This window comes from Melanotaenia boesemani, chromosome 22, assembly GCF_017639745.1.
Source record: "Melanotaenia boesemani isolate fMelBoe1 chromosome 22, fMelBoe1.pri, whole genome shotgun sequence".
NCBI lineage: Eukaryota > Metazoa > Chordata > Actinopteri > Atheriniformes > Melanotaeniidae > Melanotaenia > Melanotaenia boesemani.
In genome coordinates this window covers 20,373,219-20,391,929 of record NC_055703.1, presented here as the reverse complement: position 1 = coordinate 20,391,929, position 18,711 = coordinate 20,373,219, and the positions used below count along the sequence as shown (strand labels likewise).

General features: G+C 38.6%; 2 protein-coding genes across 2 annotated transcripts; one reads left to right on the top strand and one right to left on the bottom strand.

The window, feature by feature from the left end:
- The first annotated feature begins 451 nt into the window (after positions 1 to 451).
- srsf5b (serine and arginine rich splicing factor 5b) lies at positions 452 to 7,054 on the top strand. Its single transcript, XM_041976098.1, has 8 exons — positions 452 to 567; positions 781 to 928; positions 1,744 to 1,814; positions 2,901 to 3,014; positions 3,248 to 3,320; positions 4,641 to 4,714; positions 4,806 to 4,913; positions 5,604 to 7,054. The coding sequence occupies exons 2-8, from the start codon at positions 803 to 805 to the stop codon at positions 5,941 to 5,943; spliced, it is 906 nt and encodes a 301-aa protein (XP_041832032.1). The 5' UTR covers positions 452 to 567; positions 781 to 802; the 3' UTR covers positions 5,944 to 7,054.
- slc10a1 (solute carrier family 10 member 1) lies at positions 6,531 to 14,371 on the bottom strand. Its single transcript, XM_041976097.1, has 8 exons — positions 14,031 to 14,371; positions 13,595 to 13,816; positions 13,387 to 13,473; positions 12,247 to 12,359; positions 9,478 to 9,682; positions 8,587 to 8,765; positions 8,272 to 8,471; positions 6,531 to 7,300 (listed from the first exon to the last, which is right to left on the bottom strand). The coding sequence occupies exons 2-8, from the start codon at positions 13,781 to 13,783 to the stop codon at positions 7,248 to 7,250; spliced, it is 1,026 nt and encodes a 341-aa protein (XP_041832031.1). The 5' UTR covers positions 13,784 to 13,816; positions 14,031 to 14,371; the 3' UTR covers positions 6,531 to 7,247.
- Between the last annotated feature and the right edge of the window lie 4,340 nt (positions 14,372 to 18,711).

Genomic DNA, 18,711 nt, shown 5'->3' with positions numbered 1-18,711 from the left:
AGCACTGATGAAAAGCTCTTCGTTTTAACTGATTAAAACTACTTCCTAAATTTTGCTTTTGTGTTCTCGTTAACAGCAGAGTTACCTCTGAAGAGTATACCCTTCTTAAAGTTGTGGTATTATGTATCTCTTCAGGCTTTTGTGTGCTTGCGTTGTTTAAGTTCCTTTTTAGCTCGTCATGCGGTTCAGTATTATTTCCTTTTCCTGTTATTACAGCATTTTGCCGCTGATCCTCATGAAAATCTAATGTGCTGAAATACCAACAAGGATTTTTCTATTTCTTATGGCATCTTTATGTCTGAGCGACACCTAGTGGTTAGAATTAGAAACTACATTAATCAAATGCCTTGGTGGGCTGATGACGTCATATTCGGAAACCCCCTTCGCCGTACTTCGGCTTTGTTCGTGTTCTGCAGTCTCTGCCAAGTCGCGCCGTTCTCGTAGGTCACGTGGGTTCTCAAATGAGACCCCGCCCTGAACAAGTGGAGGCACCATTTTGTTTTATTTTGGTGTTGAAGAGTGCTCTCGACAGTCGAAGCAGAAAATTACTTCTACGATCGTGGAAAGGTATGCGTTTACTGATTAATATTCACTATACCATCACTGTGCAAAATATGCAGGTTTAGAAGTAAAATAAGCCATTAGCCACCTTTTAATCCAACAGATAAGTTAGCTTGTGGCGCGGTTTGGGTAAATCGCTTGCTAGGCCTCAGTTTTCTCACACAAATGGGGATCTCTGACATTTAAATTTGTGTTATAACATTAATGTTCTGTTTATAGTTAACCAGACGTAACAGTCAACATGAGTGGATGTCGCATCTTTATCGGCCGGTTGAGCCCATCGGCCAGAGAGAAGGATGTGGAGAGGTTTTTCAAAGGATATGGCCGCATACGAGATATAGACCTGAAGAGAGGCTTCGGCTTCGTGGTGAGTCACTGCAGCGGGAAGTGGGTCAGGATCATTTAACCATACTGTAAGCCTGTAGGGGATGTGGCGCCTTCTGCATCTTATTATACCAATATAATTAATCCAGTTTGGATATATATTTAATTTATTGATTCTGTGAAGTGAAGCTTGTCTTAATTTACTGCGGCCCTCGTGTTTTCTGCCACACCCACGCATACAAAGAAGTTTGATCTCAACGATAGAATGCAAAATAAAAAGGACTAAATAAAAATCTACTTCAGCGGTTTAATGGAGCATTTTCGTCTAAATGCATGAACGTAATAAAGCATAGTTTTTTGTACATTTATAGACAGAATTAAGGAATATTTAGTCTTGCATACAAAATGCAAAAGGAGCTCCGTGTGTATGCTCGTGTGGGCCAAAGCGAATCTATAGGGATAATGTGGAATTGGTGCACAGAACTCTATGCTCCTGTCGTTCATGCTAATAAAGAAATTATGTCCCTCAAGACATTGTTGTTTGCTATTGCCACATGCTTTAAGATTGCATGTTTTATTTGGTTTTGCCTATTTACACCAAAAAGTGATATCCCCTTGAGTTGCTCCACTGGCCTGAGCATGATCCAATCACCTTTTTTTATTTTTGTTGTAAAGGGGACATAAATCCCAGTTGGCTTCGCACATAATTACAAACTAAAATAACAAGAAGAATGTGTACAAAATGAAGATTAGATGACACATTGTGAAAGACCTATCATAAAAATGGTTACACCTTTTTTTTTTTTTTTAAATGTTGAAACTCTGTGTGGAAATGTTTATATGTTTGGTTTGTTGCAGGAGTTTGACGACCCCAGAGATGCTGAAGATGCTGTGTATGAGCTTGATGGCAAAGAGCTCTGCAATGAAAGGTAGGGATTTTCTCTTGTTGTAAATTTGATTTACTGTGTGGTGTTAATAAATTCATTCATCTACTGGCTCTTTTCGCCAAGTGTTTTTGTGCTTGAAGAGTTCATTACTTTTGGACTTTACTTTGTTTCCCCACTTTGAACGCTGTAGCTTTCCTATTAATGGTGCAAATACAGGCAAAAAGTAAAAGGTTTGGAAGGTCTTTGAAGGTTTCTGGTTACTAGAAAGTTACAAATCTGTCAAAAAACTTGTCTAAAATGCACCATAAAGATTTTTTTTCCTGGCTACATTTGCACTACTTTGAAGTTACAGTGACTTGGTGGGTAGTAGAGACATGGATATCTCTGAAATGCCCACATCACCTACAGTAAAGTCATTTTTGACTATTCACAGTATATAGGCCCATTATGTTTGACACAGAAGGCAGACACATAGACAGTCGGACAGTCTTCTGAGTCGGCCACACGTATAATTTGGTCCGTTTTCAAGGGATAGCTTAACTATCCGTCAGGTTTGATGTCGAAGACGGAGCAATACCACCAGAAATCACGGGGCCGTGCTGAGTAGAATGGCTGATATGCACTAAGTGAAAGAAAAAACACAGAAGAAGAAGATAGTACCAGGAAGGGAACAACAAAGCAGAAAAAGATTTAAGACGAGCACAACTGTAGAAATTGTGCAAGCTTTTGAATAAAGAGTATGCGTTTAGGACGTTTTATATCGATGCATTACTGCTGCCAAACGGTGTCTGAACACACAAGGGAGCATAAATAGGCCTTTAGGTTGCATCACAGTTGCTTCTGCAGTTTCTGCTGTGCAGACGCTGATCAATTTCCTGTACCCTGAAAGCTCCTGTAGTTGGTGTCCTTAATTACTAATTTCTTTTAGTTGCATTTTGTTTTTGTTTTGTTTTTCTTGTCTTTTTCTCTCTTTCTATAAGTATATTTGTGTATCTTGTCTGGGCTTTAATCTTTTCATAAGACCTAATTTTAATATGCTTATTTTTGTTGTATTTGCTGTTCATGCAGTTTAAATAAAAAAAAAAAAAGTTGGTGTCCTTGCTAAAGATTTCCTTCCTGTAACATCAGGGTGACCATCGAGCACGCTCGTGTACGCCTGCGGGGTGGTCGGGGCCGAGGCGGTGGCGGCGGAGGTGGACGTTTCTCCGATCGCTATGGCAGAGGCTCTCAGAACAGTCGGAGGTAAACACCTCACCATTTTCATTACTGTTAATGGATTTCTTAATAATTTTTACTTTGCATTGTTTCTGAGCTGGAAAATGTATCCATAATGATTTATAATTTGTGTTGATCTCATTCTTACTGGTAACTCCAGTTAGTAGACAGATAACAAGCACTTTAAGCTCATGTACTCAAAATGTTCTCCTTGATTTGAATGAATGTTGTTCACGTTTTACTCCTTGCTCCCTCCCCAGTCGAAACCCTCCACCAATGCGCACTGAGAACCGTCTGATAGTGGAGAACTTGTCGTCTCGTGTCAGCTGGCAGGTTTGTATTGTCTTTAAAAGCCGCAGCATCACAAATGTCACACCCTTCATTTGTCTGCCTCCTATAATACACATACCATTGTAGAATTGCTGCTAAGATCCAACAGACTCTGTTTATGAATTTAAATCAATAATTTCAGGCTTGTTTTAATAACTGAATTAAACCCAAATTGTGTTTGCAGAATAAAACAAGCTCTTATTAATCTGCATTTTATGCAGTTCAGTAATGACTCAAAGAGCAGTAACAAACAAAACACTTAATTTGTTCCTGTTTTCAAATTTTAACCAATTCTCCACCCCTTTATTTGCCAGCCTGACTGACTGTTGTGTCATATGGAAGAGCTCGCTTATGGTGGAGTTAACCCCTTCTGGGTCCTTCTGTCTGGGTTGAGCCTGTGGTGTCAGCCAGTCTGTCCTACTCCTAGTTGATGCCTGCTGGTCATGTGAGCGCTCGCTCCACACTAGAGGCGCTGGCGGCCCTTCGCTCGCTCGCAACGCCTGGTGTGTGGTTGAGAGCGAGAGAGAGGAAACAGAGTTGGCAGAGAGAAAGCAGAGGAAAGAGCGAGAGTCGATGGTGATGGTGGTTCCGTATTGATCGATGGTTCGTTAATTTGAGGGGCTTCGATCGATTGATATCCCCCCTCCCTTCCCCCCTGTGGTGTTCCCGCACATCGCGAGAGAGTGTGAATTCCTCCCAGGTGCCCATGGATATAATCTGCTGTTATCCTGGTTATGGTGGGCTCGGAGAGCCTGCGGCCCACCCCAAAGGGTTTCGCTCTCAGGTAGTAGTTTCCTCTCTTCCACCCTGTTCACTCTCTTCACTGAGGTGGGATGCCGAGGCAGGGACGGTCCCGGCGCCGAGCCCACTGCCCTCCTTGCCAGGGAAAATGGGGCTCTTAGTGCCAAATGATGCCCAGGTGGCGCCACTGCTGTTCAGTTCATGCAGATGGTGTTCATCTCTCTGTAGTTGAGATGAGAGGTGCGTCCAAGAATCTCAAAGCTGTTACAAGAACAAGTTTGTTCAGTCGCAGCACCTTTGCTAAATATATTTAGAAGTAATAACATTTTAATTTCTCTAAGGTATTGTAGTCTTTTGTTATTATTTTTATTATCATTTGTTTGTTTTTCTGATAAACATATTTTGACAAAATGATTGAACAGACTGAGTTTCTTGGACTCATCCTCCTTATTTGTAGTAGACTGTGTAGTTCTGAGAATCTAACCATCTCTTCCTTTGGGTAAATCAGTCCACTTTATGTCTCAGCCTGTGTACGTTTACTGTGAGCATCCAAAAATAATTGACCGAAGTTTGCATGTGTAGGACCTGAAAGATTTCATGAGACAAGCTGGGGAGGTGACATTTGCAGATGCACATCGTCCCAAGCTCAATGAAGGGTAAGCTCGCTTGCATTCTGTTACCTGGATGCTGGTTACATGTGTCATGGGTCGATGCGTTTGTATTTTTAACTTTTTTTTTTATATGCAGGGTGGTTGAGTTTGCCTCTTACAGCGATCTGAAAAACGCCCTTGAGAAGCTCTCTGGGAAGGAGATCAATGGCAGGAAAATCAAACTCATCGAAGCAGCCAAAAAGAGGTGTGTTTCTGCAGGAAGCTTCAGCACAAAATAACAGATTAAATGAAAGAAGTTGACAGAACTGTCTTAAAACCAACAACATGCATCTGCTTTGTTCATACCACACTTTCCTTGTGGTGTTTTTTGTGCACTTATACAGTGCAAACAGTCTGGATTAGTCTGAGAATTAGACCACTGTAGTTTTCTAATCCTTATCCCGAATTTTCTCTGGTGTAAGGTATGAACTCTGTGGTGGCTAATAACCCTGCGTAACAGTTTGAGATCATGGAATTATGACGGAATATGGCCATACTGTCAAGGGAAAGAAAAAAAAGATGTTGATTTATTAGTTTTCAGCTGAAATCACTCTATCCTGCTGGGTTATGATTTGTTATAAGGTCAAACTGGAGATTTAAATTGTCATAATCCAAAGGGAATTGTTAAAAATAAAATACAGTATCTTATATACATGTAAAAGATGGTTGAACAAACAAAATTCCTAGTAATTCTGCTTCAAATATGTCTTGAGCTTCTCCCATGTTACATTGCGGTGAGACCTGATTGCCCTCTATCTAGAACTATTTAAGCCCCTCCCCCTTCCTTACATAATGCTTAAGTGTTTCATAGTTATGTCACAAATAAGTGTTACATCACACTTCATTTTTCCTTTCTGTATGTTTCTCTTTTTTTTTTTTTTTTTTTTTAAAACAGGTCAAGAAGTCGTTCCCGCTCTGAGAGCTCATCCCGCTCACGGTCCCGTTCCCGATCCCGTGGTCGCTCTCAGTCCCGCTCTCCCAGACGCTCTCGCAGCCCCGCCAAGGCCCACCACCGCTCCCGCTCCCGCAGCGGCTCACCTGCAGGCGGCACCTCCTCCATGAGCCCCAAATCAAAGGAGCCCAACAAACGCTCCTCCAAAACGAGCAAGTCTGTCACTCCATCCTCTCCTCCACCTGCTCAGAGAGCCTCTGTATCCCGCTCCCGGTCTCGTTCACGCTCCCGTTCACGCTCCCGTTCCCGCTCTAGATCTCCTTCTACCGACAGCCAGCGCTAAAAAGTTCAATTATTGGGAATCAAAAGCAGAAACAACTCGGAGGAGTTGGCACGCTGGGGCTCTTTCCACCTCCTCTGACAGGAGGAAGCAAAGGGTTCGCTTTTAAGTATAGTTTTGTTTCTTTTCTGGAACTTTCTTGCAACTGTCTCAAAGTTTTTCCTATTCATGCAGATCATCATCACCAATGAACAGTTTAACCAGATATTTGAATAAGAGGGGCATTTGACTTAAACAACTCAAATTAAAAAAGAGAAAACTTGCTACACAGTGATGCTTTGTTATCCATGTGAAGTCTGGACCGATACGCATGCCCATTGAATTCCTGCAACATTTCCTCTCACTGAACACCCCAATTATGGGACATTTACATGACTGTCCACATTAAAAAAAAAACTCCAAACAAGGATTCTGCATCCTCCAGCAGTACATAGATGCTTTTGATGAGTCGTGACGATTTTCCAAAGTTTTTTTTTTTTTTTTTTTTTTTTTTTTTTTTTTTTTTTTTTTTTTTTGGTGATATTTTTGCTCGTCATTGGAACATTTTTGTCTTGGACTTTTTAATGTTCTCCAAGGCCCTTTTTTTTTTATTTTCTAACCCTTTGTACCTAGCACAGCTTTTGTGTGATTGTGTGTGATAGATTTAATTTAGGATCCTTGCATGTGCTTCTGTTTAATATAATTTCATTTTACTGGACACCCTTTTATTTGAGCTTAAAGCTCAAATATAATCCAACACTATAACTGCCATTTGTGTACAATTTCCATGTTGTTCCACCAGTTAAATGGCTGTAAATGAATATCACGTGTCCTATAAAATCTTGAAATTGGATTTGGTTAAAGAGGCAAATCAAGTATAAAGTTAACACTTCTTCGCTCACAGGATGCAAGCTGATTAGCAATGTTCTGTTAAAAGCATTTAAATGTAATTCCAGGAGTATGTGTTGGTGCTGTGATGTTACTGTGCTTCAAATGAACATGTAGGCAAAAGTTTCAAAAACATTGTTTTTTTTTTTTGTACAGGAGGACTTTATTTTCTGTGGGGAAAAAAAGAAATAGATGTTTAAGTTGTATGAAAACAATAGACTTAATCAATAAACCAATTTTAGCTAAATGGATTTTTTGTCTTTATTTGTGCTCAAAATGAAAATGACAACAAATTTACAAAAAAAAAAAAAAACATCTGGTACATGATGACCATCCTTTAGTGAAGTCATCTCCACATCTTTTGTCTCAAGTAGCTCAGGTAGTCTGGTGATCTGCAGGTTTTCTCTTTTCACATGTGTAAAATCCAGGATGTTCATCCATCACACAGTCCCCTCTTTCAGTTTGTCCTCAGTAGTAACCGTCTGGTAAGGCTCTAAAGGTCAAACAAGAGGATTACAATTAAAACCAGTACGCTTACATGTTAAGAGGCTGGATTTGGTGTTAGTCATTCGTCTTACTATGACTTGCAATCCTTAAAATTATGGTTAAAACTCACTTCTTTATCACAGAATATATTTCACCTACAACCAAACAATATGTCATCATCCTTAACCTCCTCTTGACAAGTCCTTTTTTTCTGCTTCCTGTTCTAAATGACATACCAACAATAAATTAGGTTTATTTTCACAACTACAAGAGCTATATGTATAATTATGGTTTCAAAGCTGAATCGTGATATTAATACAGAAGTGTTAAAATTAAGATATTACTATGTCAAAGTTAAGGGGTTTGAATAATGTTTTGTTTGGTAGTCAGTGCTTTGTAGGATCTATTAGCTGAGTTTCTCCCTGTGATTATAGCACGTTACATGTTCGGATTGGTGCTTCCTAGCATGTAGAGATCCCTACTGCACGTATCTCATCCTGCCCCTTGTATATGGGGCTCTAGTCAAGAAGAAGTTAAAGGACTACATCCATCACTATTAAAGTATTTTTTAAAAAGCTTTACCCAACAGTTTTCAAACTGAATTCCCATCTTTCCAAATATTCTTCCTTTCCAGAAAGAGCTGAGTCGTTAAAATAGCACTTCTAATCCCTTCAGTCACTAAAGCAGAAAAGGCCAACAACTCTGATCAGCCACCATGGGTCATGTGTTAGCCAATGACAACTTTTGATTTTTATTAGTTCAGTTTGTAAAACTATTGAATCATTTAGTCTGGAAAGGTGAGTAAAGGCGAGTCAGAGGTGATCATGGTGGGGAAACAATCAGGTCATCCCTTTGAGGTGCTTAAACCAGAGGATGGACACATCTCCACCCAGTTAATCTTTCACTGATGAGTTTAAGATAAAGAAAATGCCATTTTCTCCTGTCATAAAAGCTGTTTAATATCAGCAGCTTTCTCACCTTTCTCTTTCCTGGTGAATCTTTGGTAACACCTGAACAGCACGATGAGCACCGCCGCCTCAGTCAGCTGGAAGGACGCGTAGACCATGGGGAACAGAAACATAGGCCCGATGACTGCTGGAGGAAAGGCTATCTTCAGTATGGTCGCGCACAGCTGGATGTTCTGACAGCCTGTTTCCATAGCAACAGTCCTCCTCTCCCTAAAGAGGATGAGGAGGAGGGGGAAGATTTGTACATAAGTCATAAAATATACAGAAAGGCTTGTTCAACGCCACCTGTCACCATATCAGTCAAATAACTCTCCTCCTCACTTACGACTGGTTTAATCTGAAGAGCGAGGAGATGATGTAACCAAAGGCATAGCCGATGAAGGGCATGAGGGCAGCAATGGCCGTGAGTGGAGGAGACAACACAGCCAAAATGGAACCTCCGATTTCAAAGCTGGCAAGAGCACCGATCACCACAATGGACAGCATCATGATCGTCAGGCCAACCTGAAAAGAGCAGCACAGGAGGACAATCAGGCTCGTTTAACTCATTCATCTGCAACTATACTTTTATATGAACAAATATAGAATAAAACATTCTGATTGTATTAGATATTTTCCTAAAAACTAATCCAAATAAGTGTTAATCTTTGTGAAACAGCTCCAAAAACTATTAAAGAGCCAGGTAAAAAGAAAACAAGCTGTTCATTTAGAGCCGCCACTTCTATCACTCTGCTCCCATAAACACCCGGTTTATATTTAAGTTGAAAGTTTTAAATTAAAAATAGTCCTCCAACAAGGTCACATTTACTTATTTCTGCAAAAAAAAAAAACAATAAATCTGTATGATTGTGAAATATCAGTATGGTCAAGCGGCTTTGGTTCATGAAAGAAGTCAATAAGCTTATTTTTATATTGTAAATGTGTGAAACTGATGGAAAACAGAAACATTGCAGCAAATGATTAATCAGCATACTCCGAGTATTAGTTTTACATCCAATTCTGATCTCAGTTCTTTCAGGGAGAACTCAAATAATATCCAAACATCATTAGAAAACATTTAAAGAAATGGTATTCAAAAAGTATAAATAGCATATGTAAATGTAAAACAATATAATTAACAATGTATGTATGTGGTTATATATGTGTGTGAGTATATATACATTCATATTGTATTTGTACATGCATATGTTTATAAAAAAAAACAATATGCACTGACTTTTGTGATGATCTTGGAGTACTGCGGCCGGTAGTGGTTGAGGATGACGCCAGCACCACAAGGTATGAGGATTGTGACCAGTGAAATAATGATGTCAACATAAGGGATGGCGCCCTGCAGGCTTGAGAAGCCCTGACAGTAGAGGAAAAGCAGGAGAGGCATCATGCCCAGAGCCAACAGCGTGGAGCAGGTCGTCATCACGATGCTGAGGAGACAGGAAAGGGAATGATTGGACTGGACTTTCACATGATTTGATGGTTTTTGTCCAGCTTTGTTCAACTAACATCCTCTGGCTTGGATGCTTTGAAAAGTTTGGGTTTATTTCTGGTTTCCAAGTAGTTCATGATCTCCATACTCTCAACATGTTATGTATAGAAAATATAAAAATCCAACATGCTTTCTTAAAGATTTTTACATATCCAAAAGTTTCATATGTGGGAAGTTTTTACCCAAGTTCCAAATCCCTCATCATCCCCATTTATCAGTCATATTATTGTTTCAACCCTCCTGGACCTCAAAATGTTGTAAGAAGAGACCTTAATGACCAGTTATCTTAAATAGTGCTCTTCCTCATCTGTGTGAACAGGTGTGAGCTAATTACTGTCCCATAGGTGTGTTTTCCAGACACACCTTCACATGTGCACCAACCTAACCTTCAAACTTGAAAATGTCACACAACCAGACAAAAAGAGGATTTTTAGAAAGACATTTTTAAATTTTGCCCCTAAAGAAAAACATGATCTACAAAGCATTTCCAAATTGTTAAGCATTTACAGCAATCCCAGTTTCCCAAAGTGCTGTACAATAAAAAATAAAACAACGCAAAACAAATAACATAATAAAACCTTAACTTTATGCATCACTGTGAACATTATTGTGCATTTGAGCACATTTTTGCTCTTCGTCTGGCAGCATTTTGGCTGTGTTAGTGCTTATGGCACAATGGTTTGTAACAAAGTCTCTCCTGACAAGTTGGAATTTAAATTAAATTTTTTCTAATATTGTAGGTTAGCATAACGCTTAAAAAAAATAACCTCTTGAGTCGTTCAGCACAAAAATGTTCACTGCTTAAGATTTTATCAGGTTGATATACATTTGTTTTTTTCAGCTTTTATCTCTTGAACATTTGCCCTGCTCAAAACTACAAAACATGCAAAGATTTTGGGGATTTTAACTCTTTAAAGTTGGACGATCAGCAAGCACAGGGATGATGCAGTCATGTCGTCGCCTTGCAGTCAGCATGCGAACAGCTGCGTCCTGAGTGGTGATGACTGATCTGAGCCATGATAAAGGAAGCTGCAGTAGTTTAACAAATGTTCAAATTTGAGCAAATTTTAAAAGAAAGAAAGTTTGAACGAGTTATCAATGATTTCTCCATGAGGTCAACAGTAGACCAAGAACAATGTTTTCCTGCTGTAACACACCTGATTCAAATTAAATGGATCCAACAGCTCATCAAGATCTGCTCAGTGAGTCACTCATTTGTTTTAGGTGTGTTGAAACAAGAAAACATCTCAAACTTGCAGAACTTCGGTGTGTTGGTAACATTGCCTTGGATTTTTGAGTGGGGATATAAAGAAAAACAAGACTTTCACAGGCTTGTTAATAAGAGAGATCCTAACTTAATAGCCGTTATAAAGGACATGTTGGTTGAGAATGAGAGGGATTTTCTCTTTAATTGGAAAATTTATATATATATAAAAAAAAAAACAAGAAATCTGGACAATAACTTTCCTTGCTTCACATTTGAGGAAAATACAGAGTGGATTACATAAATACCAGAAAGCTGTGTAAACTTTAAATATGACTTTTTAGGGGATTGTTTTAATGCTCGGCACACTCCTACATAATAAAGCTGTATATCTTATTGATATGGCCTTCAGTGACCAGCTATAGTACTTGTTAACTGTAAGTTTCATAAATGAACTGCCAGCTGGTTTAATGGTTTAAAATGTACAGCTCCCATATCGTCCTATTACTCAACATTTACACAGTTTAATGATAGCAAATACAGAATGTGACATCATTTTAATTGCTTATTTACTTAAGAAATATTCTTTTCGTGACAGCCAAGTTGACTCAAAACTGGTGCTTTTTGATAGCTGTTTTCAATGAATTGTTAAAAATCTCAACACAAACAACTCAGTTATTGCACCTGAAACTGTTTTATGGCCTTAATTAATGCCTCGAGCAGCTTCTCAGACCGTACCAAACATCTGCAGGTCAGATAAGCTTCCCAGACACCAGATAGGACGGCAATGTTCTGAACACAGAGCGACGATGATGTGCACATCAGGACAGACGTAACGGGGTGAAGGACCTGACTGTTGATAGCAAAGGGGTTTTAGTATCACTTCATTATGATAAAATCTCCACTTTATAACCAGCCCGGTGATGTCTTGCAGGTCATTCAACTCTAATGATTGGTGCCACAGGATGTTCTCTGATTGGCACTTTATAAATATGTTAAAGAAAGTGCCGGCACATGTAATAAGGTTAATGAACTCAAGGTCAATGGTCTCAGCTTTGTAAGAAAATATTGTGCTTTTTTCTTAAAAGGAGTTTGTATGAGCGCGTGTAGGTTTATTCCAGAGCTGTTATGCGAAAGCACACAAATAACACACTTTTAATAATGATCTTAAAAAGCAATGTGACTCTGTAAACATTTCCTAATCTGCCACTAATCTCATGAAAAGGCTTAACTCCCTTGTTCATTTGAGTTTTAATCGCCTCAGGTCAGCAGTAGTAAGTCACAACAATTGCTTGTACCTGAGGTTCATGTCCCCCTGCAGTGCCAGAGCCAGGATGTTGGACAGAGCTCCTCCAGGACAGCAGCCACAAATCAGAATAACCACAGCCGTCATTTCAGGCAGCTGGAAGCCCTGCAACACAACATGATGACACAAAGCTGTAACAGTGGTGTTGTGCTGGTCAGATGTCAGCCAAGGCAATGTGGCACGTGGAGGTAAAGGATGCAAACGAGGGATCTTTCAGAGAACTAACTAAACAAGATGTAATTTACACTAAATGTACAGATTGTAGCTATTCATAATTTTGCAAGAAATCTGTTTTATGAGTTAAATTTCTTTTACTAAGTCCAGATTCATAATCTTTTAAATTATCAAGTGTCTTTTTCAGAGTCCATTTGCTTCAGCATTGTTTGCAGCCAATTTTTATTCTTCTTACTGGGAATTTTGTCCTTTTTCCAAATCAATAAATGCATGCAGTTTTAAATTATTATTATTTTTTACCAGTAGACACAAAGTTGAGTCTATAAGGATTCTAAATACACAACAAGAATAGAAAACTTGTATTTAAGTGTCTTTTTTTTTTCCTTCTCATTTATCAGAGGTACTGGCAATCATACTGCTTCAGATTTAAAGCAGACATGATTCATGTCACTGCATGAGCTCAGAAAATTTAGCTTAAAAAAGGAAAAAAAAAGACAAAAAGAAACAGGATCAATAAATAACACTTTCTTATCACAGAAAAAATGGAAATCTGTCCTGTAATCTGTCAAATCAAAATGTGAAATTCTCATTTCAGCCTAAAAGGGAAAGAAACCTTTTCACTAGATTTCACCACGTAGTAAAAAAAAACTTTGTGAAAGTGTGAAAGAACCAGTAATGCCAGAGGATATTTTAACATGTTCTGCAGCAAAACATGCTGCCACCAAGATACTTTTTCTCTTTCAGAGAAAACTTTGCTTATTTCATCAAAACGATGCCAAACCTCTTTCTGCAGGACTCCGAACAGCACGGCTCTGAGTCTGAGTGCACTTCAGAGCTGTGACTCATTCAAAACATTTATAATGATTTCCTCTGCAGCCTCACAGATTTGTTGCTGAATACTGAAACAGCTGCTTTCTTTATTCCTTATTAAACCATTTACAGAGTAAATTTCACCCACCTTGGCCAAGGAAAAAGCAGTGAGAGGCATGATGCCATACTGGGAAAGAACTGCGATGGCCACCCCTTTAGGTTTCACTATATGATTCTGGACAGAAAAAGAGTATAGGAATTTCAATCCAGTCATGAAGACTGTTGTTATCACCATAAATTATAAAGACACAAGTTCTCTAAATTGAGGGATTTTGTATGAACAGTATGCGCCTGACCTTAATCTTGGACACCTCCATGGTGCATCCCAGTGAAACCATTGTGATTAAAAGGATAATGATCATAAGTATGTTGACAACTTTGTCCATTACAGGTGACAGAGTAAATGTGGAAAGGGAGGTGGTGTTGGCAGCCGTCATGTTGATGGAGAAATCTGGTTTAGAAAACTGATCAGCCGTGTGGTCCATGATGGGAGCAGAACTAGAGACTCTGAGCTGTAGCTGGAAACACAAACACAGACAAACTTATAAGGCAAATGCTTGGAAATAGTATGATGAAACTTCACTTTAGCACTTTCACCATCACAGCTATGATTCTCGAAGCTCTAGAGATTTCTTATTTTCTCATCCATCAGTCAGGCACAACACTCACAGCGCTCTTTGTCATCACACGATCAAATAATCAAAGCATGAAAAGAGCAAAACAAAACAAAACCTTTTAGAAGGCTGTGTTGCTCCTTTTCCACAGATAACAGCAGGCGTTGACAACGTCGCAGGCAGCTTGACGGGCAGAGGAGGTGCAGGCAACTTGACGAGAGAAAACACTGTTTACACTGTGGTCATGCAGCCTCTTTGATTTCTTGTTCCCCGTTTCTGCAGCTGGCAGAGGTAAAAGACAGATCACTGTTGTGCTGATAAGCAGAACTTTCCATCGGACAAGATCAGTGATTGAGGTCGATCCTTCAGTTCATAGTACACATTATATGGTCCTGAGAGCCTTTAACCTAATATTACATGAGCTGCAGGGCGCCAAAGTTTGAAGCCCATTCTTTTAGATTGTGAGCTAATAAATATGAAAAAAAAACAAAACAAAAAAAAAAGGATTTAAAGAAAGCCTTGACCTTTTATAATCATTTAAATTGCAAATGGATCTTTTTGTATCTTGTTCTTGTATGCGACAGCATGTTAGAGATGCATCTAAACATGAAACACATCAAGCTAATGTAACACTGAAAGAAGAATAAGTTCAAGAACTCCTGCATGTTTCAGTTAACATAATTTAGGCAGTGATCAAAATTGAATTCAGGACATTTAAGCTGGAAGCAGAGTACCCGACGAAGGCAACAAACTGTAATAACTTTAATCAGTCTATTAATAAAGGTCATGCAAAAAGAACTAATCAGTTAAATCGCTGAGCTTGACTTTGTGTACTTGCTGATATTCATTCACAAACACTTAATTACAAGCTGCTGAACTCTTGCTGCAGTTTGAGTTATGTACTGACATTACTTCTTTCAGCAAGCTGCTCACATGTAGTATTTCTGTGCATCACTGAGGAAAAACATGCAGCATTTTCTGTTTTTCAAACCTCACACTTCTTTATGTTTCACTCTCTCTTGCAAGAACTGACAACCACATCCTCCCTACTGGCATCCACTGCTGTGTGCACACAGATCACTCTCACAGGATTGCACACATCTGTTTTACACCTTAAATAAAGCAGGTGAAACACATGGAAGAACCTCATGGAAATGTCGAGCTGACGGAAGGTGACAATTACACACCTTTTTATAGAGGCGACTTTGTGCAGTGCAGGTGGCAGAAAACAAACTGTTTATTTCCCCAGAAACAAGCTCATGTCACTGTAGTTTACACCTGACAGATATGGTTGCAAATAGATTTTGTGCACAGCTTACCTGCTGAGCCAGAGGGTTCCTCTTCTCTTCTCTATAGAAACAAAACATAGTCCTTAAATTGTCGTCAGTCACACACCACTCCAAGTCTACAGGTTGTGCAGAAGTGCCATCTAGTGCACCTTCAGAGGAGATAAGCCTCTGAAGGTGCACTTTAAGGTTTAAGATAAGGTTACTTTAAGGTTAGACCTGAAAGTAAAGAAACATAAATAACTGTTGTCTAATACATACATCTAATCTCATTTCTCACTCTCTGGCCCGCTTTCCTGTCAAGCTACGGTGAAATAAAGGCCACTAGGGCCCCTTTTAAAAAATAAATGAACAAATAAATTAATAAATCAGTCAATAAATAAAAGTGTGAAGAGTAATTCAGGAAGAATTTCTGTGATGCACATATCAATGCCTGCATAATTTCAGATAAAAGTGTTTCAACTGGTGTAGTAAAAATTACAACAAATTCAACTCGACTTACTTAAATAAATCATTTGGATTTCATGGAAAGAGAATAAATTGATCTGATGTGATTTGATTAAATTTAACCAACAATAATCAAGAATGAGTCCTTGTACTTGATTTAATTGTGTGGAAATGTGTGTTATGATTAAATTACGTTCATCCAAAAGACTTTTTTTGTTTTTAGTGTATGAAGACTCAAATCTGAACAACAAAAGCAAATATATTGCAAAATTTTCAGAAAAGAAAACAGACAAGAAGACAACAATTACCAAAGTAGAACACCTAGATTAGGCCCATGTCTGCTGTGTTTCATGAGTTTGTGTTTTGCTCCTCAGGGCCACTGTGCAAGTTTTGTATAATGGATGCTGTTTATTTTCTGTTTACACATGACTGTAACCCCAGCACCAACATATTGACAGATTTCAGAATCATGATAAAAAAGAATGCACCTCCATTAGTTCAGACTGACTGCATATAATTGGACCAGAAAAGAGAAAGCATTTCCTAAAACGTCATCACCATTTACTGTAAATCTCCCCAACGGATCTGTAGTTGCAATACAGCACCGAGTGCCTTCTGTTTGACTTGGGAAAATAATCACGATGAGTCATAAACAGGTTGCTTAAATGTTTGATATACAAAGAAGATCTGCCATGCAAAGAAATGCAAATTACAAACCCTGGATTTGTTTTAAAGACAGAACAGGCCATTTTATTTCTAACTGTGACAACTGCAAAATGAAGTCCATCAGTGTTATTTCCTTTAAATTAATTCAGACTGATGGCTGATAATTTTAATACATTTGTTCCATTTAACAGCCATCCTGCAATTTTAGAAGAAAACAAACAAAATGCTGCTTTAGGTTTGCAGTTCTCAACCTTTGAGTTACAGCTCTGTCAGAATAAATGGGTTTGCTAGCTGTGGCCAACATCTCTGTAAGAAAATCTCGTACTGAAACTTTCAAGAAAACCCATTCCACCCATCAATGAGACTGAACTGCTGTTGAGGGCAGTTTTATGAAATTGTGAGTTTTAATGGACCACATTGCAACGATCGGAAGCTGATTTGAGTTAGCAGACTTCAGTTTGTGTGCTAACCTTCAGGCTGGTATGACTGGCTTCTAAATACATGCTTCTGTCCATTTCTACACAACGTAGTGAGAATAATTACTGATATATTTTAACTGCAAGTGGAAAAGAAGAGAAAAATGTAGTTATATCAGAGATTTGTAGCATTTTGTCGCTGAAAAAAAGAAAGTGTATTGACTTTACACTCACTGACTTGGCTGTTTTATTTGATAAATAGATAAATTGATGATGGGAAACAGCTTTTTTCACTTAAATAAAATGAAAAATACTTCATTTATTCCAGAGGGAAATCATAATATCGTAGTATTTATATATATATATATATATATATTAGCTTTAACGCTAACCAGGGATGTTCCTCACAAGATGACACTTTTATCCCTCCATACGGTAACTTGACATTCTTTGTTTCTGTTTGGCAAATAACCTTAAATAACCTTATACTTGTATTGCTACAGGACTACTGAAGCTTTATCATGATGTGAGCATGCTCAGATGCAGCAGAGTGAGCTGACTCCTGATGACCCTTTACAAAGTGCGCATGCCAAGGTTTCATCAGCAATGACAGTCCCTCCAGTAGCCGCTTGGACACATCGGTTACAGCTTATCAGCGCAAAAAAAAAATATTGTAGTGGACTTGTTGCTGTTCTTCTTTGGTATTTCACACATACAGTGTTCTGCTGTGCTTCTATTGAAAGGCAAAACTACATATTTTGGTTACTTTCAAGTTGGACCTCATGCATTTTGAAATGTTATGCTGCAGAATGAATTGATTGTGTGATTGTTTAAAACTTAATTTACTGCATGGGAAACTGCATGATACTTCTTCAAAACAATTTACTAGCTTACCCTTCCTGTGGTGGTTTATCTGACTATGCACCCCCTTCCATGTCTCTTATTCACATCAATGGCAAGAACAATGAAAAAAGTCTAACAGTGATTGGATCCTGAAACCCTTCCAGTGTCCTCTTCAGTATGTTTGCAAGAGGACAAAAGGAGGGCATTTTAATGGTTTAGCAGGCCATCCCTGTTAGGACATTGGGGGAGGGGAAGAAAGCTCTGCCAGGACTGATCAGGCCTGTCTAGTTGTAATTAAAGTAATGCTTTCCATGCTTGGATTTTTATAAGCTTTTCCTTCTTCAGTCTCCACCACTGCTCATCTGTGTTGCCCAAGATGAGTTCCCTTCAGCCTAAAACTATGAGGTGACATAAGACAAAGACTACATAACTCAGCTCAGGGTAATGGGAAATAGTACTGAGAGTGATTGTGTTTTTCTGTAACATTACCCATCCTTTGAGGCAATTTGAATGCAATAATTGTGCACTGTAATTGCAAGTTGGGTTTTAGCTCTCCATCCATTAAAGTCTTCTCTGCTCTAGATGCATTATTGAAATATGACCTTACTGTGTTGTTAAATTTTACATAGGCTATTACCATTACATACCATATTTCTGAATGGTCCTTTCTGGTTTATCCGCTGCAGGACATAATGTAATTAAAAAGAATATATATATAGGACAGACCTAGGAGAGAATGATTCAATATAGCCTGAAGATGAAAAAAGAGATGGTAAAAGATAAAAGTCAGCACAGGTCTGAAGCCATGTATCTGTAGGAAAAATCATGGGTGGGAAGGTATCTCCTGTGGCTTTTTTTTTTTTTTTTTTTGGTCTTTTGACCTGCTGGAGGGGAATGCATGAGTCTGCTTTGACTATGAGCTTGTTTATTTATTTATTTTGACACATTCCCTGGTCCACTGTTGCTTTGCAAAAATAATCCACTGTGTAAGCTCCTTATCTGCAGCAGAGTTCTTGTGAAAAAGGAAGCACCAGAGGAGATTATTTGCAATTCATAATAATACCAGCCCCCACAATGTATTTATTCCAGCAGCATTTTATAAACTAGCCTTAAAAGAATTGTTGCAAAAAACTGAGATTTG